Source organism: Prunus dulcis, chromosome 1 (genome assembly GCF_902201215.1).
Source record: "Prunus dulcis chromosome 1, ALMONDv2, whole genome shotgun sequence".
Lineage (NCBI taxonomy): Eukaryota > Viridiplantae > Streptophyta > Magnoliopsida > Rosales > Rosaceae > Prunus > Prunus dulcis.
This window is the reverse complement of record NC_047650.1, coordinates 9,960,978-9,985,084: the sequence shown is the minus strand read 5'-3', so window position 1 is coordinate 9,985,084 and position 24,107 is coordinate 9,960,978. Positions and strand designations below refer to the sequence as shown.

Below are 24,107 nucleotides of genomic sequence, written 5' to 3'. Positions count from 1 at the left end.
AACTATTGGGCTTGTTGGGATATCACCATCGGTTGGTCCTTTCTAAATTTCTAACACACACACAAACTTTACTTACCGACAACCACTCTTATATTTTATGAGTTTTTGTGCATTTTTTGTTTTAATGCAAATTATTATTCATTATCAAAAGTCCATAGCCCAAAAAAATAAGCATCAGTTTCTTCAAGAAATTTCAATATTTTAGATATCACAAGTTGTATTTTAAATTTAATTAATATTACGGTAGTTCGATCAGATCTTTATTGAATTTGCGTTTATGTCTAAAACTACGTTATTTGGACATATGTAAATGATAAATAATTAAACTCTAAGCTCAAATTGCTTTAATCCTTACGCTTGAAGAAAAAGTACAATGTTCACACACAAGAAAGAAAGAATGAGTATAAATCTTTATTTCCAGAATAATAAAATAAAATAAAATAAATAAAACTTGTGGAAGTTATGAACTCATGGGAAAGTCAAAACCCTCATAAGTTTACAGTTTATTTATTTATTGCAATTCATTAGAATTACGGTTTGAAAATGAAGCTAAACCAGTCAACCCAATGCCTTAATTTCTTAAGAAGGAAAAAAAATCATGTTTACCTAATTTTGATTGTAACCGCAACTACCCTGCATTGTTGTTGGTATATATTAAGCAATTATTTGTAATAAAAACAAAGCACTTTGCTTTTTAATTTTAAATGATATTGAGGGACGGGGATTCGAACTCATGACTTTATATGCAAAAATAGCCATAGTCCTGTGTAAATTTATAATTAAACTTGCATTTGGCAACAATTAACATATGATTCAAAATGACTATTTTTATTAAAACCTTACGGCTCATTAATAAATATTTCTTTCTTGGACCGTCTTTCCTTTATTTGTACAGTGGAAATTTTCTTTTCTATTTCCTATTCTGTAATTTTGAAAAAAGAAAGACTAGGGACTAAAATGCTAGCCATATAATATTGGGTGTCACTATCAATTTTCTTTTTTTCTTTGTTTTTTTGATAGCCCCTAAACCTTAATTTCTCCCAAATTGGTTTGAAGGGAGACGTTATGGCTGAGGTCACCGATTTGAAGCTTGTGTTCACCCAATGGAATTCTTCGGATCCCAAACCGGTCCACAACGCTGAGGTGCTTGCACACATGAACAGCAATCCTGACCCGTTTCTCCGAGCCGGCTGCTATATGGATCTTGTGAAAGCCCACCAGCTGCTTGCTGGCGGCCCATTTGCCATCTGGTGGGCTTGTGAACACCAGAAGAGTGTGGGTCCCATCCATGGACCCAGTGTTTTTAACATCCACGTGTACGTCCAGGGGGGAGAGTGCATTGCAGTCCGCGTGGCTCACTCTCACAGCTTTGCTCAGCATGGTTGAGTTTGCGGTGGCTTTTAGGCTGGTGAGAGGCACGGAGACCAATGTGGGCCCATGTGCCAGATTGTGGGCAAAAGTTGTGTAGCTTAAGCCCAGACCAAATGGGAAGACAACTGGACCTCTGTAGAACCTGTAGGTCCTGCCAGGGTAGCCTCTTGCTGGGTCTGCCCTCATGGCCATATCTGTCATTGGCAAATGGGTTACATAGTTTTGGGGGTACCATGTCATGGGAAGCTTTCCTCCTGTACAAAACATATAATAATTAGTCGGACGACATTAGTTCACTTTGTTGGAAAAGATAAAAATATGTGAACAAGAGTTTGTTGTACTGTCGTTATTACCTGGGTTTGTGGTCCCGAATAGAACATCGGCTATGGCAGTTCCTCCGGCTTGGCCAGGGTACCCAACCCAAATAATAGCGCTAATGCGCGGATCGTTCTTTGCGAACGTGACATCAATTGGGCCACCAGACATCAAGACCAAGATGGTTGGGCCTCTAGAGGCCCTGGCCACTCTGGACACTAGCTCTTGTTGGTGTCCTGGCAAAAGGAGACCGGCTCGGTCTACGAATTCGGCTTCAATGGATTGGTCAAGGCCCATTACCAAGACAGTTGCATCAGCCTGTCTTGCTGCGGCCTCAGCAGCACCAAATAGTTGGTTTCCATTGCAATGAACATCTGTGCACCCAGCTTGGTGTATGGTCCTTGTGTACCTCCCAATTCCTTGTAGGGGTGTAGTGTAACCACATGCAACACCTGCATACAATTACAAAAATATCCAAATGGTTTAAAATTTAGATCAATGTTAAAGAAATTAAGCTAGAAAAAAACAAATTACTAGACTTACCGGCATAATTTCCAATCATTGTGACAGTAACATCAGAATTGGGCCCAATTACTGCTACTGTCCTATGGCGTCTGGTTGAGAGAGGAAGTGAACGCCCACGGTTCTCCAATAGAACAATGCCTTGCCTAGCAGCTTCAAGGGCTAGCTGTTGGTGGGCCGGGGTGCACACGTCTCTTGGGCCTAGATTTCCGTATTGGTGGGCCGATGGTTCGCCGTCGAACATACCCAACCTCATCTGGACCGTCATCGTGTTTGCTAAGGCCCAGTTAATTTCAAGCTGGCTAACGAGTCCCCTTCTTACGGCGGCCTCAGTATGGATTGCGAGGAACGGCCCACAGTCCAAGTCCAAACCTGCTTTAATTGCGTCAGCGGCTGCTTCTTCTGGTGTCCTGGTGTAATGTTGCTCGTCATATAGAACACCAACTGAATCACAGTCCGAGACAATATACCTATTGGACCCAAAAAGTTAATTAGAAAGAGGCTAAAAAAAACAAAGAGAAAAGTGTTCCTAGCTGTATGAATCAAAAAGACTCACCCATTAAGTCTCCATTGGCCACGGATTGTGCCCTTGAGGAGGTCAGGGTCAGCACAAGTAGGCTTTCCATTCACCTGGTTGTAGGAGCACATAACACTAGCAACATTCCCTTCCACCACACAGGCTTTGAAAGGCACATCATATGTGTCCACTAAGTCCTGCTTGCTAACCTGCACATGTCACACGCAAAATCATCACTCTGAAATATTGACAGTCTGATAACATAATATATGACAAGACGGATTAGAGAGTTAAAGATCATGTTACCCTGGCATTGAAATGGAAGCGATTGACACCGTTCCAGTTGTCGAGATCATAGGCAGTGTAATGTTTGCAGCATGCAGCAACCTTAAGCCTATTGCCAGCTCCATCACCTTGGAGCCCCTTGACGTACCTAGCAGCATACTTAGCAGCCAAGACAGGGTCTTCACCAGGAGTCTCTTGGCCTCTGCCCCATCTTGGGTCACGAAAGATGTTCACATTTGGGCTCCAATATGTCAAGCCAGCCATCCCTCCATTGTACATTGCCCTTGCCTCATCAGACACCACCTGCCCAGAAACCAAATATTTTAAAATAAAAAATATTAATTCAATTATCATAAATTAATTTCCCTTCTTTCTTTTTCTTTTTCCCAGTGATCGAGACTGGGACATTATTTTCCTGTAGTTGCCATAAATCGAAAATGGTCCAGTTTTAGTACATGTAATTGTATATAAATCCAAGATAAAGATTCGACAGGCTCACATGGGACCCAAAGAACCGAAAGTAAATATTTGCACCAAATTAGGGATTGCAACTTGCCAAGTTGGGCTCATGAGGATGTCAAGATTGTTTTGGCTCGCTTGGCTCATGATCATGATTTTTCTTTACAAGCAATATGATATTTTATAAAATAAAATAAAAACTTTTATAACGGATCAACGTACTCTTAATCACGATAGCTATAAGAGATATTTAGTCATATATATTCATTCTTAGTACTAAAATTATAAATAAACCCTACACTATTTAATTTCTATAAACAAACAACAAAAAAACTCAAAAAATGAAAGCTGGCCCTATTGAATTTAACTTTGATTATTAAATTACTTTGATGCCCTATTGAGTGTTTTGAGCTTTTTTATGAGGTTTTCGGGTTGAGTTTGTTTTAAGAAATCAATGACAATTTTGTAATTTAAAAGAAGTTAAAAGTCTTTTTGTTATGTTGTAAATGAGTTTTGGGTGTGTTTATAAAGTCCATTTCATATAGGGTTTTTCTTCTTCAGAATTTGGGCTCCTATATTGGGTATAATAGTAAATCTCCCTACTTATAATTAAGGATTAACTTCGAAATGATCGTCTTATCATTATTTAATCCGAAGCATCTATATACGTATAATTTTGATAGGTACCCTTTCTATATGTATAGACCAAGAAGGTGGGTGGACCATTTTCAATAATATCTTGAAAAGAACTAAATAAACAAGAGCAACAACCACAATAATTAACCTACTGAAAATGTCGTTTATTTTGTTTGTTCATGGCATCGTGGGTTTTAAGGACTAAAATCTAGCTTTGCTATTGCTAGCTAGTCAAAGGTCATTATCATTGCCGCCGCTATCCAAATCATGAAGAGATGTTGAATTTAGGTAGCTCACGGAACTTCCAATGCAACCACTATCACCCAAGTATCCATGCAAATTGTACTTCTATCTTTAGTATGACTAATCCAAATTAAGCGATGAAGTAGTTTTCACCAACAGTGTGACATATCATATTATGACACAGTTAATTAAAACTACGAATTAGTAAGTCATGTCAAATTATAACATAACATATCAAATCTAATATGTATAATATACCAATACTCGTCTACACCCCATTAATTTAATATTATAGTGTAAAATATATGACAATTTTGATCACGTGGTTGAGATAAAAGAGTTATGGGCTGCGGAACCCAAAAATGATGGTAAATATATATTTTTATTTAAAGACTTTATTACCTCCTCTTCTTTTTGTAATTCTAAATTTTATACTAATCAGAAAAGATAAAAGGAGCAAGAATAATCCTCACCCGTCCGATTTCCTGCCAGAGAGATTCGTTGAAGGAAGCAGCGGTGGTGATGACTTGAGGGAAGCTGGTGGCCCCAGGGAAGGCCCCACCAAACCTGGTTCCAGGGCCCACATTGGATACACCATGAAGTGCCTCAGACCACCACTCGTAGCCCTGAATGCCAAGCCTGGGCACAGCAATAGCATTGTTCACCAGCAGCCTGATCTTCTCCTGCAATGTCAACCGTCCGATCAAGTCCTGAACCCTAACATGGATTGGCACCGTCACCCTGCAGAACTTCAGGCCTCTGGTTATTGGGTTGTGAGGGTCACAAGCAAAGGGTGGACGAGCATGGACAACTCCAATGGTGCAAAAAGAAAGACACAGAAGAAGAGAAACAAGTGAGAGAAGCTTAGTAATATTGTATGCCATATTAAAATGGAATAATGTGGGGAGTTTTTTTTGTTCTTTTTCTTTTGTTTTGCTCTATTGGGTTTTGTGTGTTTAGGCGAAAGCTTGGCATAGGTATTTATACAGAGAGAATTTAGAAGGTTGCGTTAGCAGGATGGCTATGATGTGGGAAAAATGAGCGGAGAGGTTTTTCATGATTGAGTTATTTCCACGTAGATGATGCGATTATAACTTTGAAGCTAACCAAAACAGAAAAAAGAAAGAAAAAGAGCGTGTATGAGAGAGAGAGAGAGAGAGAGGTGAGAGAGTGTGTCAGTGCAACACGCAGTTGGCAATGGATGGTCACTTAGGCTAAGGGGCTATAGCTATAGTTAAAAAAGTATATGAGCCATGACCAACCATATAGCAAAATGGGCAATAAAGGACATACATCAGATTAGGTCATAAAAATTAAGAAATATTGGGATCACGGACTGGAGAATCTAATTTCTCTTTTGGTACATTCTCTGTCACATTGGTCTTTAAAATGTTTAAATAAAATCGAAGCATAGTTTGATAAAAAGAAAACAAAAATTTACAGGGATTGTGGAGAGAGAGGGAGAGAGAATGGTTATGCAATTTTTTCAACAGAATATCAGATAACTCTCCCAGAAATTATTGCCAAATGAAAGGACACATGGTGGTGACTAAAATCTTGGGTCAGTTACTTGACTCAGTATATGTATAATTTTTGCAGAAACAAACATGGAATAATTTCAAATATATTGATTAAAAAGGACATATATTTTGTTTGCGTGGAAACTTTTCTGTGTTAATAATGCAGTGTTTAGTCTGCGTCGTCCTCTCCCACCATTGGAAACTGACTTTGGTTTATAATTATTTCACAAAAAGGGAGGAGGAGGCAGAAGTTTTTCATGCTCGTGACTTTTTTACCTGTACGCAGACTACACGGGAGAAATTAGAAAGTCAATCTCGTGACTGTGGCTTCAAATTTCTACCAGCGATGAAACAAAAACATTTGTCCTCTTGTATCTTTATTTTGATCATGTGAAGTATATAGTTACTTACTCCACCAAGAGCAAAATTTTACAATGTATATGCGTTTTATAAAAAAAGCTCGTTCGATATCACTAAGTATTTCGACTAGAAATATCGACAATGTATCAAATACTTACAATTTTTTTCGGATAAATTTTTCGAAACGTATCTGATATATATACATATATATATATGTATATGTATATAATATGATATAATATTAGGATGTGAAAGCTGACAGATAAGCTGAAGATTATTCTGTGGCGTGCTGTGTAGAATGAGAATTATTTATTTGTGAGGACCCAAGTATGAGATGAAGGAGAAGGAAATGGAACTAGCTAGCTTCCAGATAGGCCCATATATATAAGAGAGTGAGCTTCATACGCTATTGCCAATCTTTATGTTACAACCTTATCCTTCAGTTTAGTCAATTGCTTTATTTTCTTAATTAATTTCTTCTTTTTGATCTTTCATTTTCCAAAATTAAAATCCTCCCAATATTGTCACAGACTTTGTCCAAGATTTTGTTTGATATACTAAATTCACGCTTATATATCTTTCAAGTGGTCATGAATTCAAATCCTCATAATACCCGAGTGCGTGAGTTTCTCCCTCCTCTTTCTACTGATACGTCCCTCAAGATATGCGAATATTATAAATACATTAATTCATACAATAATCCATCGAATATAACCAGCTAATTACACATATATTTTTTGCTTCGGGATATTAAATTAGTTGCACAGATGCATCATGCATGCGTAAAAGCAATTAATAAAGCCAATGATTTAGTTAAAAAAGAAGAAAAAAATCGTTGTGCATCAAACCCTACCCCACCAAGGGGAAAAAAGAATGTCCAAATAACGAAGGAACAAAACAAGCTTTCAATGCAGGCAGTAGAGAATATGTAACGAAAACGAACATTACAATGTTTTTCAGAGATAAAACTCGATCGATGCATGTATATTCTGTGGGACCTCAACATTTCAACAGAAACATTATGGTGGTGGATTTGATTTGATGTCACACCATGCTTTAATTTGGTTAGAGCTTTTATATATGGTTTTACATTTCATCTTTGTATGTATTTCTTTTAGGGCTTGAAAGCCTCTTAGGCCACGTGAAATGACGCAGTTTAGAGCCAATTGGCTAGTTGGCTTGCTATATATGCAAATGCCTTTGAATTCATCAAAAACCCTTTTTACACTAACCTCTTCTTTTTTTAAGTAGACGGAATAATCTCAACTACAAAGGAGGGGAGATTTTTCATACACATACGCACACAACTAAAATGTCACGGGAGTTCAAACATGAGACCTATGAAATGCAAGTCAATGTATTTTTTCTTCTTCATTTGTTTGATGAATTTGGATATTTCTAACAGCTTTGTTCTCAACCAACCAACTGGGGCCTGAGGCTTTTTCCTCATCTTTAATTGTTGCTAGCTTAATTAACACTCTTTGTTTTCCTTATCTAATCGCTGGCTTTGAATGTGGCTTGCATTGCTTGCATGATTGGTTGGTTGGCTAAGGATTGGCCATTGGAGGAGACAAAGAATATGACCATAAATGAGAAGTTGAGAAAGACAATATCATCGGTTAGAGATGTGGCCAAGAAAATTAGAGGGCGTAAGAAAACCTAACTTGATCATAAATCTAAACACATGGACCCACCCAACCCAACTTCTCCTCCCTATCTATCTCTGGATTTTTGACTACTTATAGTTTCTAGATGAGAAGGAAAATAGACCCTTCAATGAATAATAAATAAATAAAAAAGTTGAAAGAAATAGTTCATGTTCATGCATGGATGAGACCATCCTTCGTGGATGGATCATGGATGACAAAGCCGAGCTTTATGCTAAAACAGTAGCATGGGTGTGGATAGTGATTGCCCATTACATTCTTATCCTTAAAAATTCCCATCAATCAGTGCAAACGCAAAGAGATAGCTTTGCCAACTAGCTCTCCATATGAAGCTCAGAATGAGATGCTTTCTTCTTCCTTCTCCTCCTCCTCCTGCTTATCCTCTTAGTTTTACTTCCCTACTGGTTTGGAGAATCTCCGTTGTCTTTGTCAAATATTTTTATTTATTTATAATCTTCATAAATGTGTGTTCACTGTAAACTGTTGTGCGCCGCAAGATCCAAGCCTTAGTGGCTCAAAGTTGGTTGGTTTGCTCTTGTTTCTCTGGTAAGTTGTAATGAAAGCGTCTGGCTCTTGCCCACATTATTTCAGGGGAAATCTTGGACTTCACTCCAAGCATTCGATCGATAATTTTAGAAAAATGCTAATGGTATAAGCAAGACCAGAATTAGGAATTTTTCGATGGGTTGGCTAGCTAAATATTTTAACTTAAACTGTAATGATATATTTTTTTTCATTGCCTAATTTGCAATAAACTTTATAAGACAAATGCATATTAAATGTAACAAAAAATAACACATTATCAAAATTAATGTGTTCAATAATATAATTGAAAGTGTATCTATTTAAATTTCTTGTTTCTTAACATCAACTGAATAAGACAAATACAATATAAATAATTAAGTTTCATATATATATTAGTTGTAACACAAGAAGAATATAATTAGGTTAATGTTCTATTTTTGAAAGTCTCTTCCCACCTGTGAGTTTTAATTACCTACTGCCATCTGTAATTATGGGTTGAAGGACTTGTGAGGGCTTTTATTGAGTACAATATTAAGAAGCTTTCCTTTTTCTTTTTTTTTTGGTAACATGGGGGCTAAAAGCCCAGCACAGCAACACTTAAGCAGCAAAAAAACGATGCCTGGACACACCTATGACATCAGCATACAAAATATCCTTCAGGAAGTTAGGAGCCGTCTCAAAGAGATGAATCCCAAGACCAAAATCGATGCTTCTAGCAGATAAAGCATCAGCAGCAACATCCTGCTCACAGAAGCGTTCCCTTTTTATTTTGGGGGAAAACCGATTATTGACTTTGCCAACAAAAGAAAAGAAAAAAAAAGAAAAGCAAAAAGCCGCATGCTTGGGGGAAAAAAAAAACAAAACCAAGGCTGCTAAGTAACGGTCAATTTGATTAGAGGGTTGGATCAAAGCAAAAGGCAACAAACTTGGTGGGCCACATAGAGATATAGGTTTCTTGTTTTTTTCTTTTTTTTTCTTCAAAGCTTTCCTTCCACTCTTGGTATAAGACGGAATCTAAAAAAACAGAATATTTGAATTTGAGACATCTCTTCTTAATAATGTATGGAGTTTGAATTTTGTTAAAATTAATGACCAAATCAAGAGACGGAACATTTGAACTTGAGACATCTCCTAATAATGCATAGAATTTGAATTCTGTTAAAATAATGACGGTTAACTGTTATACCCCATTATGTATTTCTTGAAGATGGTTTTCTATCTATTTTTAATTTGGAGTGTCTTTTTAACAGCGACTCAGCAGTTATCTTAATATGCTCAAGATGAAACCTAATTATGGCCCTTAAAAAGGAATTGACCTGCCAAACTTCACATCATATCATTTAGTAATTAAGTTCCACTGTCCACACGTCTGAAAAATGCTTTGTGGTAATGCTTTTGTTTAACAATGTCCTCATCCAACAACGGCAATAGTGGCCCAATTAACAAATATTAAAATTGCACGAGTTATACAATCACAAACGTTTATTTTCAATGAATAAGACATTAGAAAAAAGGGGATTAACCTGGGAGTTTGTCAATATAGACGACTAATAACTGGATAAGCCAACCACAAATCAAACTTGGAGAGAAATCTCAATCTAATTTCCTAGTTTATAGTCTGTATAAGACAAGTTTCAGTCACATCATTAATGCCAATAAGGACAGAAAAGTAACAATCCTAGCTCGGCACTAATTATAGTGCAATCTTTTATTAGCGCTTTTGTACAATGACCAACATCATACAGTTTTATAACTTACTCATCTTGAGAGGTCCCAGCTCTTTGGCCTTGGCCCTCAGCAAATGCTTCTGTATCTTTCCGGTAGCTGTCTTTGGCAATGGTCCAAATATCACTGATCTGGGAACCCAATAAGCAGGTAGCTTGGACCGGCAGAAGTTAATTATATCTTCTGCCAGACGTTTTTCGTCAGACTTATCGACACCCGACTTCAATGTCACAAAAGCACAAGGAGTTTCTCCCCACTTCTCATGTGGCCTTGCAACCACTGATACGTCAAATATGGCCGGGTGTTGATATAGAGTATTCTCTACCTCAACACTACTGATGTTCTCACCTCCAGAGATGATAATGTCCTTTGATCTGTCTTTAATTTCTATGTACCCATCTGGATGCTTCACAGCAAGATCCCCAGTATGATACCATCCATTGGCAAAAACTTCCTCATTCGCCTTTGGGTTCTTTAAATACCCCTTCATTACAAGGTTTCCCCGCATCATTATCTCTCCCATGGTAGCTCCATCTGCGGGAACAGGTTGCATAGTCTGAGGGTTGAAAACATCTAAGCCCTCCAAACCAATGTACCGAACACCTTGACGTGCGTTAAGTCGTGCTTGGGTTACAGGGGAAAGTGAGTCCCACTCAGGCTTCCAAGCACATACTGTGGAGGGGCCATAAGTTTCAGACAGACCATAAGTATGAGTGACTCGGAAGCCCTTTTGGGACATTGCAAGGAGAACAGAGGGTGGAGGGGCAGCACCAGCTGTCATTACGTGTACAACATGAGGGAGCGGCAGGATAGTCTCATCTGGTGGAGCATTCACTATGGTGTTCAGTACCACAGGTGCAGCACAAAAGTGAGTCGCGCCATACTCGGCTATAGCTGAATAAACTGCCTTTGCTGTAACCTATGAAAATGCCAAAAGGAGAGTGTGGACATGAACATCTAAACCAAGCTACCATAGAAAACTAAATGGAAAAAATGGCAAACATCTGCCCTGTATACTAAAATGATTAACCTCCAAATGTGCCCAGCATCCACGTAAACAGAGAAACAGAAGAACTTGAAAAATAAAATTTGAAGCTCAGTCCCAAAGCTTAAAAGGTTTACAACCAAACATGAAATGCTGCCTGAACATTATAGATCGATGGCACATGTAAAAATTTGGCACTACTGTAAGTGCAGCAGGTTGCCACAGCGCAGAAAATCCACTACAAGCTCCAAGGAGCATTTTTATATTGGTTTCTGAACATTCAATCAGGGAATCAGGGTTTACTATCACACTTGGGATAATAGGTTGACTAGAAAGACTGATCAAATTGCACCATTCTATCTACATCAAATATAAGCTACAACACTATGACAAAATCACACAAGATCAGAAAGATGAATTCATATGCTGAATTAAACATCAATCATTGAAAATTACAAAATATTATTTACCTGTCGAAGGCATATGTTTGTCCCGCAAAGAGCTGCAACTGACCAAGGGAAACACCAACCATTGCAATGGAACATGGGTAGAGTCCAGAGATATACAGCTCCTTCAGTCATCCCCCATACAAGAGGACCACTCAAAGCCATCAGATAAGCCCCACGGTGATGCAAAACCACCCCCTTAGGACTGGCTGTTGTGCCAGAAGTATAACCCAGAGAAATGCTCTGCCACTCATCCTCTGGTGGTTTCCAAGCATACTCAGGGTCACCACTTTCCAAGAATTTCTCATATTCAATGGCGCCTCTTCCCAAAGCACTTTTTAGTGCCCCAGGATCACAATTTTCGTCACCTATAACAATTAAGAGTGGAGGCTTGTAATGGCCTTTGCTTTGCTCTTCCCAAATTTTCAAAGCTTTCTCTGCCAAGGGAAAATATTCTTGATCCACCATGACAACTACAGACGATGAATGACCAAGAAGGAAAGCAATTGTTGGTGCATTTAGACGGACATTGACAGTATTTAACACAGCTCCTGCCATCGGAACTCCAAAATGAGCTTCATAGATGGCTGGGATATTTGGTGCAATTATTGACACCTGTTGTCAATATCAGAGAAGCAATATGTCAGTAAACAAGCTCCAACACAACAAAAGAAGCATATACAAAAGGTGATTATGAGACCCCACACTGGTATCTTAAAATTGATCCGAGATTTTAAAGAGGTGCGCATTATGGTTTCAGAGATTATTATGAATTCTTAAGAACAAGGATCCAGGTATTGCAGTACAATGAATACAAACAACCAGTAGCCAAAACAAAAACAAAGAAACAAAAAAACATTTTCCCATGCCAGTAGAAAGGAAATATGTCCATTAAAAGAATGACATTATGAATACTCAAGCATAAACTATCTGTTGATAGCATATAGACAACTAGAAAAGAACTTCAAAAATCCCCCAAAACAAGCATGGTGCAGAGACAATAGTTATCAGCAAAGGAAGTGAAAAGAAAAACGGAAGCAAGACAATAAATAAAAAAGGCCATTATCTCAACAAAATTGAGCGTAAAACAGGAATGACCAAATTAAAAAGAACATTTTTTGGTGAAAATAATACCCATCTGCATTTTGGAGGAAAAAGGAGATGTCACTGAAGCAATTCACCAGTGTCATGCTGCAATTGTTTCATAGCATGGTTCTTTGCATGCATATAGAGTAGAAATAGGTGTTTTTCTACAGGAACACTGGTGAGTTATTGCATCTTCAAAGTGTCTAATTGAAGTTGAAGACAGACAATATTAGCCGAATTCGGGACCTAGATCGAGGTGACATAATTGTAACTAGTTTTTCTTTCTTTCCCAACTGTATGTATCTATATGGGAGCCTCTTTTTTTTCCCTTACTTTCTAAGGAAAGCCAATTGCATTTGGAAGGCTCGTTTTTGTTTCAATTAAATTGCTTGAAATCCATAATGCAAAATATTTTCCAAAGTCTGTATAAATTTCTTCTCTGTACCATTGGGTATTGAATGAGAAGAAGCATAAACCAGTAGAAAACTAAACTAAAAGCAAAGTCCTTTACAAACACGAAGCAGAAAGGGATAAAATCCAAAGCAACCTACAAAGAAATCTAGCATTTAAATGTAATTTCATTTCCATAAATTTCAATTAAACATGCAAAAGAGCTTGCCTTTATTTTCCCTTTTTTTTTCCTTCTCTGGTGATACATACATATCCATCTTCACCATGAACAAAACTAAAATATAATATTTGATGACATAAAAATAAAAATGATTTAAAATAATAAAACAAATTCAGCTAACGTCGTCGATGACAGAAAATTAAGGTAAGCTAATGAAGTACCGTGGTGCCGAGGCCGATGGAGCGCTTGGAAAGAGCGGAGGCCAAACGGCGGCAACGCTGGTAAGTCTGCTGCCACGTGTAGTGAAGAGATCCGTGGACCACCGATTTTCTGGTGGGATGCACCACAGCTGCTCTCTCCAAAAACCACAGCGGCGTTAATGCCGTGTAGTTCGCGTCGTTCTTCGGCAGATCGTCTATGTCTCGCTCCACCACCATCTCTCCTGCACCTCCTCTAATCTCGCTCTCTCTCTCTCTCTCTCTCTCAGAAATTCAGAGTTATGAGAAAGAAGCTGACAAGAGGTTGAGAGTGAAACTGGGGAGCTATATATACAGATATACATATTTTACACGACTTTCGTCATTGCTCATCTAATTCCAAGCCTTTCTAAATACACGACACGTGTCAGTTGCTTTCGTTTCCTTTTGGGCAGGCTTAGCTTATTCAAGGACGTATTGAATTTGGTATTTAGTTACCAAAAGATAAAATATTAAAGTTTTGTGGTATCTGTAGCATCATCCTTTATTTCTTATTGCAACACTCTTTATAACCATGTGTTCAAGGTTTAGACTGCTTTTATTTTTCTTGCTTGTTGCTACTACGAGCATCGTTTTTGCTTTCTTTCTTATTGTTTCAGTTTGCTAAGTTCGAAAATATTAATCTGTATGACAATTTCAACATTTTTATTTATTTTCAATTCCCCAAAGCATTTTATGACTTCCTGCAACCCTTATTCTACTAATAAGATGTTTAGGATGCTTTGTTTGAACCATGCCATCAAATATATTTAAGGCAATTATATTCCATAAAGGAACTATTAGGGAAGGATCGCCATCCAAAGTCCATGAATACTTGAATAGAGATTCTTCACACATGCTATATAAGATAAAGAAATTGAAAGACAACTCCAAAGAAGCGTGTCTTTTATGAAAAAAAAATTTGTATTGCAAAATATAAACATATTCATGTAATTGCTTTTTGAAAATATTCAATAGATTAGGCCATGCTCAATTGTTGGGGCTGTAAAAGAGATTGATAAAGCCTTATTTAAAGTTCCAATAGAATCTTTTGGGCTCTAAGGCATCTCGCCCACAATTTGAGACTCTATTTATATTTTTTTAAGATGTAATTTGATTTATGTATTTTTTTAAATAACTTATTTTATTTTAATATATGGCAGCTGTGCGTCCTTGGCGATTGGTGGAGCGAAATGTAGGGCCCACTCAAGTTCAAAGGGCTGCATCCGAATCCACACATTTGTGAACAGCTCCGGGGAGTCTCTAGCATTTAGAGTTCAAAATCTTTCCAATTAGAACGCCTTTTGGACTGTATTATATATATGAGAGCACTATGGTGATTGATATATTTAGTAGTACCCTAAACTTTTACAAACCAAAATACAATGTATCAAATCATCTTATATGGCAATCAAAATATAATATTATAAGGTGCTGTAAAAATATTTTTTTTATTTAAGGATTTATAATTTCAAGGGGATGGCGTGCTATCTCATTGACTGCGTTGTTTTGTTTCTTCGGTTTGGTTGCTAATGTGGCCCAGGTCTAGTTCTTGGGCTACTCGAAGAATTGGACGCAGAAGATTTCACATTGGACATGGCTTTCGAGAAAGCTCCGGTGCCTTGACTAATTTTCAGCGTTATATGCACACCCATCATCAGGACGGATTCAGGAATCTTATATCGTTGGATCATAGTGTAAAAGTTAAAATTTTTTTTTTAAATGTTTGGTGGGGGAAAAGGTTAAAGGTTTGTGGGGGGTGGAGATTGGGGATTTAGGTTTGAGGGTTTAGGAAATAGGGGTTTTGGAGTTCTCAACTCGGGAGGGAGGTTTTGTTTCAATTATACAATTTTTTTTTTCTTTAAAGACTTGGACCAAAACAACGTCGTTTTGGCCATGTCTTTAAAAAAAAATTTCGTTGATGCTGATCCAAAACAACGGCGTTTTGGCCAGCACGTTTTGAAAAAAAAATTCACTGTCGTTTTGGGCCAGCCTATTTTTTTAAAATTAAATTAAAAGCTGGGCCAAAACGATGACGTTTTAGCTAGCACGTTTTTTTAAAAAAAATCGTTGGGTTGATCCAAAATGACGCCTTTTTGGCTAGCCTGTTTTAAAAATAAAATAAAAAAATTAGAAGCTGGGCCAAAACGATGCCATTTTGGCCAGTTTGTTTTTTTGTTTTGTTGAGAAATTCTATGATTGCATTTATAATTCAGCCAAAAAAGTCACTAGCCACAAAAGGGTCATTACTATAACGGAGTGGTCTAATATCAAAATTAATACAATCTGGTGTGTCTCCACTAATAATCAGGCAGGATCGAAGAAACTCTGGCATAGGCATCCCAACTAAGATTGCAAATTTAGAATAATAAAAAATAGAAAAAGCTTGAAAAAACTAAGCCATAACAATATAAATAAAACTCTTACAAAGGAGAGATGAAAAGCTCTCACAAAGGAGAGATGAAAAACTCTCACAAAAGGATATGTGAAAACTACACAAAGAACCCAAAGAGTCTCTACAACTTATTCCAAACATAAAGAAATTGCAAAAAAGATGGCGGTGAAGATCCGAAGCCGAAATGCAGGTGAAGATCCGACGCTGAGCCATAGCCGCCTATAATGGTTGGATGAAAATCATAACAAAACTAAGACAAATAGGGAAAACCCTTTGTCTTTGAAAATAGGGGAAGAGGTGAAAGGAGGAAGAGAAGAGGGGAGAGGGGGGAAGAACAATGGCTTCATCCCCCCTCAAAGTGGAAAAGGCTCTAAGAGTGATTTTTGGGAGAAATGGGGCTTGGCCAGCTTGTTTTAAAAAACAAAAAACAGAATCGTTGTTCAGCTTCTTCTTCCTCAGATCTGCAACCTCCTCCTTCAGCCATTCATGGGGTCACACAGCCATTTAAGGGGAACTTCTACTTTGCTTTCATTGAGTCTATCGGGTCATTTGATTCCATTTTCCCCACTATGGGTCCGTCCTTGCCCACCAAATTGATATAAAAAACATATAAAAAACATGAAGTTAAAGAATAAAAAAATACTAACTGGTTTAGTCAAGTGAAATATGACATTGACTTGCAAATTAGTTGTTTCAGGTTTGAACTTTATGGGCGCATAACTTTGGCCACAAAAAAAAAAAAAAATGTAGAACAATCTTATTCAATAATTGCAAAAACCCAAGCATGCGTGATGAGAAATATGAAGCGTTAAGAAGAGGCTTTTGTGGCTAATGACCTTTGTGCTTGAATTATAAATACAATCTATCGTTTTTATTTATATAAAAATAAAAATAATAAAAAATAAAAAGAAAGAAAAAGAAAAAAGATGCTGTTACAAAAATGGGATTGACGTGTTTGATATATATACATTACACAACAGTAACATGGTTCATACAAATCAAATTGCATAATTGCGTACAATATTTAGAACTTGTAAACCCATAAATCACAAAATTTACACACAATATGCAGGCTTTTGCTGCAACTTCACACAAAAGATAAAAGAAGTTGAATATAATCTGTCTTCATTTTGCTTCCCCTTCCTTCCTTCCTCTTCAATGCATATATTCTCAAAACAAATTACGTTCCTTCCTTATTAATACATATATTTTTTTTTAAGGTATACTAATTAGCTCAACAAATTGACAATTTGACAGGCCCTATCGCCACCAAACCAAGTTCAAGAAGATGAAGATGAAGAGGAAGAAGAAGAAGATGAAGGATCAAAAGCTTTCTGCTCAGCACAGCTAAGCACTTCATGAGGGCCTGCCTCTTCTCTGCCAACTCCAATAAGATCAAGATAATACAAGTAATGGGAGACAATGTTGTCCATGGAGTCAACGTCACCTTGACCACAAACTTGGTCCCCATAAAGCAGATTGATGGTGGTGCCAAACCCAGGAGTTCGCTTGGCTAAAGTGTCGTTCTTAGATGGCTTCCATTTCCCAACAAAGACATCATGGGCTGAAGGAAGGTGCTTCTTCACTGGGTTCATCCATCTCCAGATTGCAGCCTGGAAGGCTAGGGTTGCATTTTGTTCTATGTATTCTGGATGGTTCAACAAGTCCACTTTCAGGGCATCCCCTGTTTCTCCATAGTTATAGTTCCTGCAAATCAAAGACACCCAAAATAAGCAGATGTGGGGTTAGGTCAGTTGGGAGGGCATTGGAGTCCATCCCTGTGCGCACTCAAATTCAAGTCCCCCTCACTGTAGATTAGATTAATTTAGACTACCGCTTGTTTAAAAAAAAGAAAAAAAAGAAACCCAAATGAAATTTTGCATAAGAAAAAGAAAAATAGAATTGGAAATGGATTTAAAATGTGTTGTTTTGTACCAGTAGAGTGGCAAGGCACCACGGCCATGGTATGAAGCTCCAGGAGCGCAGGGATAAGTGTATTTGTAATAATCATCACAGTAGAACTGGCTAGGGCTCTCTTCCTTGTTGTAGCATAGACCCCAAGCCAATGGTCCTCCTGTGGCTACCCCATACCCACCTGAAAATTCAAACAAAAACCATCATCCATTGTTTCTTCATGTACAAGACTGCAAACAATCATTTTTAAAACCTAGCTTGAAAAGCAATTTTACTCAAAACCCTTCAAGGAAAAGCATTGTGGATGAAATCATGGAATCCATAAGATCAAACAGAAACAATAAAATGCACAACATTCCTAGATTTGTACGTTCTTTTTCCTTGGAGTCCTGAGGAGCTAATCAAAATCCATTTAAAAACAAGTACTAATTCAGAGCTGGAAAAGATTGTTTGGTACCGAATACCAAATGTTGTTGATATTTTTAGTTCAATATTTGACAATATCAATCAAATATCGACAACATATCTATGAATTGGTACTCGCAACCAGCCAATCACTGTCATATATCCTAAAAGAAGTCCAACCAAATCAACCCACAAAACCCAAGATAGAAAAACTTTAGACTTACATGAAGTTTTGCTGCCAACATGGCCGAAAAAAGCAGCAACTTCCTTCATTCCTTGGAGCTTGCCTCCTGTAGTACCAAAGCCATGAGGCTGGTGCTCAGCGGCTGCAGTAATGAAAGAATGGTAGTCCCAGAAGCCCACTGCATGCGCCACGGGCGCGTTACGCTTAGAGAAGAGGGTCTCAAATTGGTAAGATTGAAAATAATCAGAAATGGTCTGGTTACAACAATATACAGACCATCCCTTACACTCCCACCCCTTGTCACACAGCTTCTTGCCCTTCACTATCTTCACCAATGGCTTCACAGACGACTCTTCTTGACCATCCACAACATGAAGGGCCAGCATTGTAGCTGCCATTGAGAAAAACACCAACCATTTTGCCTCCATTTTTGCTTTGATTTACAGAACAATGGGGAATGCTTTGTGTTTGTGTTGGAATGAATTTTTATATGGATGGTTTAGAAAATTAGAGATCAAAGCTTTGAGGGAGTGAAAGGGAAAGAAAATGAAGGTGCAACAAATGAGGTTCGGAGGGAACTGTCAGAGAAATTGAAGGTGCAACTTATTTAAAACTCAATGTGTAAACCACCCACCACCTTCTTTGCTTCTATTTTATTCCTTCTTTGAGTGCAAGGGAAGCAAAAACTTGACCACAGTTTCAGCTTTTGCCTACCCTGCCCATATTCACATACTGGTTTGAGACCATACGGGCTTTGGGTATGAATTTCAAAACTTCGCTGGGGTGTCATCAAACTTGGACATTCTTTTGGGCCTGGTTTAGCTTGGACCTTAGGAATGGAATTCACTGTTTGAAAGGGGTCCGCCTTGTTTATTTGTGGCCTAAAAGGATCCAAATAAGGTCTATTGTTTTTCTGTCGAAGGATCCAAATAAGGTCTAGATTCTATGAAGTTCAAATCAATCCAACTATTATGGTTTTTAAGTTTAATGGTCCATGAATTTTGATTAAATTTGCATTTTTATTTTTCAATTTTTAAAATCGTTTTTGTGATCTTTCAATGTTAGTTTCGTTAGGACAAATGGTCCTATCATTAGTTTTGTCAACTTTTTATGTTAAATGTAGAGGCAAAATGGTATTATTATATTATTTTTAATTTCCAACATCTAAATATTCCAACAAAGCCAACAAAGCTATGGACAACCTCCACCCTACACCGAGCCAACCATCCAAATCATACCCACCCTCTCTGTGATGGCGAGAATAGGAAGAAGGTTTTTTAGTTTTATTTTGAAGGGTTATCTACTTTAGATGTCCCTGAACTTGGCTCATAGTTGCAATTAGGTCCGTGAACCTTTTTTGAGGCAATTACATCCATTAACTCGATAAATAGTTCCAATTGGGTCATACCGTCCAACTCTGTCAATTTATCTGTCAAAGTGAGAGGGTAAAAGCATCCTTTCGGGTTCTTTATACATCATTGATCCCAACTCCGCCTTCTTCATCCATCATCAACACTAACAACCCCACCTCCATCTTCACAAGTTTACAATACAAATCCATATCAAACAGTTTGTGACTGGTAGAAACCACATAAAAGAATTTAACCCCAAAAAAAGAAAAAACCATGCTATAAATTCAAAGGTCTGTAAAATCTGTAGAACCTATTTGTGCACTGATAATTCCTACAAACCTCACTACTCTGAAACCCAACCTGACAACACAAACACATTGCCTGAGCCACCACCGCCATGTATATGGAGTAAGGGGATTTGCTAGGAGGCTAGCATTTCTTAAAGCATATTATATAATTCTAGTGGTTAGCATATTGCTTAAAGAATGATATCTAAAGGTATCGGTTAGAAATGTCTATGTAAAATAAAATAATTCCATGATTGTGTTGGGTGTAATGAAAATGCATAATAATTGAGAGCCATCAGTCCATCTTGCTACTTGATTTTGATTAATCTTCATGAGATTTTCTTTAGTAATCGGACAAATGAAAACAACCTAATTTTTGGACCTATTCAATGCTATAAATGGCATTGTCCTATTTTTCAAATAGTTGGTTCATGAATCGTGATGACATGATACATCAACATCTTCTACACAAAATTACACAACAACTGCTGAGCAAACTGGTAACAAGGATGATGCGAAAGATGAATAAACTCATGACTAGTAAATTCAGATTCAGCACGCGTGTTGACAAAAGAATGAATCCACGTTTATACGTGTTTTATTTGAGTGCTTATTTATTTATTTATTATTATCAAAGGGGTGCGGATTCGAATTTAATAGATTTTCTATAATTCTTTACAAAAGCTAAACATCAGGTTAATTCATACAGTTGATTTTTGAGGAATTTTCGCTTTTTCATGTCAAAATGTTGCATCAATTGTGAGGCTTTTCCATCAAATATACATGTACCTGCAGCCATTGCCTCGTGACACATATTTGTGAATGAGGGATATCTATCTAAACCTAGTACGAAGCTTGTCTAATATGCAACACCGGTGGGACAAGCGTGGGAACTATGAAGGAGACATCAATAAGTTGGGCCACTGTTCTAACTATTCTTATTATTATGTGGCGGTCGTGAGCTTTGGTTTCAAAGGACAACGAGAAAAAAGTTGTGTCTTCAGACTAAGCTATAAAGTGGTCAAAAAAATACACAAGGTATGGCGTCACCGACAATTTAGCACCACACGTCGGTACGTTGAATTAAGACATATATGGTTGTCTTGATCAGTTTTTAACGATTGATAAGATGTCATGCTCCATATACATCAACAATAAGAAATTACTTACGTACTCATGAACAAGTCATTGTAGCAATGCACACAATGCTCTAGCCAACTAGGCGTAACACATTTTGTCACAACCAACGGAATCACACTAAAGGGATAGTGTGGTTTTTGAGGGGGGAAAAAAAATCAAACCTATATATTTAACTTGTTTTGAATATTAGCCTAACATATGTTAACTTATTAAAGCCTTAAAAGTCTAATTCTTTATGAATTTAGTTGCAGGCAAGCAATAAAAATACACTTTTAATTCTGTTGAACATATTTTCATTTTGATTATATGTGTTTTTCAGTTACATTTAATATGTATTTGATTTATGATGATGCTTTTTGGAAATTAGTCAATGGAGGTATGAACTAACGTGGTTTATATGATTTAATGTTTACTTTTATTTCTAGAAAGACTATAGAAATTGTAAGTACCAAAAAAATTGATCATTAGATTTTAGGGATTTTTTAAGAAATGTCACCTGACAAGTTTCAATTTGTTACTTCAAAGAAAAATTTAAGAGAAATGTCACCTTAATTTTTCAAAATCCATGATTTGTCATCTAACTTTAACACCATTCAATTTTCCATCTATTTTCAAGGGTATTTAGTCTTTCCAATATGAAAACAATATATATAAATATATAAGTTATGTAAACCCTCTTTTAAGCTATTTTTGGTGAAGAAAAAGGAGTTAAAACCCCATGAAGCAAGACTTTTACTCCAGAACAACACTCAAACTTTATGGTCTCAATTTTTTTTAAAGGGAAATAATCAAAGGCACTAATTCAAATTTGAGAAAGAAATTGACAAAAGACATCATCTCGAAAATGATATACAAAACAAAAATAGGCAAAATGAGTTCACAAAATAGGTTCAAAACATGACCAAGTCTACAATTTGTACCAAGGCCACAAAGCTACAGCACTAGACCTCGCAATGTTGCACACGAACCGTTAACACGACACGAATTCGCACGAAATTATCAGTATTTAGGTTGAGCTTAATAGGTCTGGTTGAAAACGGATGAACCCATTAGCCGTCCATTCACGAATATTCACTATCCACCAGTTAAGAAGGGTAATTTTGTATCACAATTCATTTTTTTTTTAAAACACCCACCTAGCTCCACTTTGTTTTTTTAAAATTATTCTTCTTCTCTCTCACTGAATCTCTCTGTCTTCACTTTGCTTTTTGTTTTTGTTTATTTATTTATTTTTTTCATCCTCTCTCTATCTTTACTCTTCTTGTTTTCTTCTTCTTCTTTCCGTGGCACAGTTTCTTCTTCCTCTCTATTTTTTTTTTCTTCTTCTTACTATTTCCCAAGTTTTCGTCTTCTTTATTTATATTTATTTCATTCTCTCTTCTCTCCATGTTTCCTTCTCACGAGTACATGTCCTTCTCTCTCTTTTTAGAATCCAAATTTCTTTTCTTTGGATGTAAAAGTTGAGAGAACCAGTGAAGAAGTCTTCACTGTCCGTCCATGTGGGTTGGGGTTTTGAGTGGTGGTTGTGGTGTTTATGAGATGGATATTTTGGGGAGAGGACAGAGATAAGGGGTTGATGGCTAATCTCGGTGTGTTTTTTTTCCTTCCTGCTTTATTCTTAACGAGTCGTGTCAGATATTCGCGAATTATAACAGGTTGTGTTTGGATCTAGTATTTGTCACCCGTTAACTTAATGAGTTGAGTTAACGGATTGACATGAATACGACCCAAAACCCGTTAGCACGACCCGTTTACAAGGTACAGCACTTCAAAACATAATCCTAATTTGGAGGGTTCCAAGTAGAAAGCAAAGTTGTACCGTAGTTTGGAGGGTCCTTGTGACTCTAGCGTAGAGTCGCCATCAATGCCAAAGTCACTAGAACTGGACAACTCACAGAGATTCCTCAACCAAAACAAATTCGAAACCCTAAACTCTAAGTGTTTTCAGGCGTAAAAGTATTGCTCGTCTTCTCTGAATTTTTTTGTTCGAAAAAGGAGCTTCACAAAGGGTTTACATATTGGAAGACTAAAATATCCTTGAAAATGGATGAAAAATTGAATAATGTTAAAGTCATATGACAAATCATGAATTTTGAAAAATTAAAGTGATATTTCTCTTAAATTTTGCTTTAAGATGATAAATTGAAATTGATGTATAAGTTCAAGTAATATTTTTACAAAAATTCTTATATAAAGTTATTAACTTTTACTAGCTTATCCGTTGAAAAATTCCTTATTCCGTCCTTATTTGTCATAGTCCGAATTCAGCCAAACCCAACCTTGTGAACTCTAAATCTATTTCGCTTAAATAAACTAATAGTTCTTTGTCATCTATTTCTTATGCAAGACTACAATGTGCTCTTAGGTTTGGGTTTGGTTGGAGTTATAGAGGTTCGAACCCACCTCTACTCGGAAAACCATGCATGGAATGGAACAATCACCTAAATCATATCTATCCAGCCATTGCCTTGTGAGTGTGACACGTATTTGACCTAAACCTAGTACGTGCCCTTCTAATGAGATGAGATGCACTGTCGGTGGGGCAAGTGTGGGGACTAATATGATGGAGGAGATAATTCAGTCAGTAGTTTTACATAGTTCTAACAATTATTATGATTATGGTGTGATCGTGTGCTTTGGTTTGAAAAGGCTACGGCGCCACCAGCAATTTGGCACTAAAGGTTGGTACGTTGTGTTAAGACAAGACATATACATGGTAGTGTTCCGACAGACATCGGATATCGGATTTTACCAGCATCCATATATAAAAAAACAAAAAACAAAAACAAAAAAGGAGGACTAACTTCAGCAGCACCCACCCCTACGTTAAAAATCAGGAATTTAGCATGTTGAATTTCATATGACTTGACGGTTAGAAATCAGTTGCGTATTTGGGGGACTGTCATAGCACATTTCAAATACCTCGGTGACTTTTTTCTTTTGAATGTCACATTCTAAACT

At 37.1% G+C, this 24,107-nt stretch overlaps 3 protein-coding genes across 3 annotated transcripts; all 3 read right to left on the bottom strand.

Moving 5' to 3' along the window:
• Positions 1–809: 809 nt before the first annotated feature.
• Positions 810–5,505, bottom strand: LOC117629140 (putative beta-D-xylosidase). The gene is made up of 6 exons (XM_034361649.1): positions 4,822–5,505; positions 3,032–3,313; positions 2,765–2,934; positions 2,230–2,678; positions 1,725–2,138; positions 810–1,625 (listed from the first exon to the last, which is right to left on the bottom strand). Exons 1-6 carry the CDS (start codon positions 5,230–5,232, stop codon positions 1,024–1,026), a joined length of 2,328 nt encoding a protein of 775 aa, XP_034217540.1. The 5' UTR covers positions 5,233–5,505; the 3' UTR covers positions 810–1,023.
• A 4,362-nt stretch (positions 5,506–9,867) lies between these two features.
• LOC117632361 (acetate/butyrate--CoA ligase AAE7, peroxisomal) lies at positions 9,868–13,747 on the bottom strand. The gene is made up of 3 exons (XM_034365816.1): positions 13,455–13,747; positions 11,601–12,191; positions 9,868–11,064 (listed from the first exon to the last, which is right to left on the bottom strand). The coding sequence occupies exons 1-3, from the start codon at positions 13,668–13,670 to the stop codon at positions 10,168–10,170; spliced, it is 1,704 nt and encodes a 567-aa protein (XP_034221707.1). The 5' UTR covers positions 13,671–13,747; the 3' UTR covers positions 9,868–10,167.
• A 3,049-nt stretch (positions 13,748–16,796) lies between these two features.
• LOC117615460 (chitinase-like protein 2) lies at positions 16,797–18,851 on the bottom strand. Its single transcript, XM_034344541.1, has 3 exons — positions 18,408–18,851; positions 17,800–17,959; positions 16,797–17,571 (listed from the first exon to the last, which is right to left on the bottom strand). Exons 1-3 carry the CDS (start codon positions 18,793–18,795, stop codon positions 17,145–17,147), a joined length of 975 nt encoding a protein of 324 aa, XP_034200432.1. The 5' UTR covers positions 18,796–18,851; the 3' UTR covers positions 16,797–17,144.
• Between the last annotated feature and the right edge of the window lie 5,256 nt (positions 18,852–24,107).

Bases quoted from the DNA above. Each gene is read 5' to 3' on its own strand.
- LOC117615460 (XM_034344541.1), bottom strand. From the start codon at position 18,795: ATGGAGGCAAAATGGTTGGTGTTTTTCTCAATGGCAGCTACAATGCTG. The intron at 17,960-18,407 runs GTAAGTCTAAAG...TTGAATTTTCAG, and splicing joins TGTTGGCAGCAAAACTTCAT to GTGGGTATGGGGTAGCCACA. The intron at 17,572-17,799 runs GTACAAAACAAC...TTTGATTTGCAG, and splicing joins GGTGCCTTGCCACTCTACTG to GAACTATAACTATGGAGAAA.
- LOC117629140 (XM_034361649.1), bottom strand. From the start codon at position 5,232: ATGGCATACAATATTACTAAGCTTCTCTCACTTGTTTCTCTTCTTCTG. The intron at 2,679-2,764 runs GTGAGTCTTTTT...TGGGTCCAATAG, and splicing joins GGCCAATGGAGACTTAATGG to GTATATTGTCTCGGACTGTG. The intron at 2,139-2,229 runs GTAAGTCTAGTA...AATTGTATGCAG, and splicing joins AATGATTGGAAATTATGCCG to GTGTTGCATGTGGTTACACT.
- LOC117632361 (XM_034365816.1), bottom strand. From the start codon at position 13,670: ATGGTGGTGGAGCGAGACATAGACGATCTGCCGAAGAACGACGCGAAC. The intron at 12,192-13,454 runs GTACTTCATTAG...TATTGACAACAG, and splicing joins CCATCGGCCTCGGCACCACG to GTGTCAATAATTGCACCAAA. The intron at 11,065-11,600 runs GTAAATAATATT...GCATTTTCATAG, and splicing joins CAAACATATGCCTTCGACAG to GTTACAGCAAAGGCAGTTTA.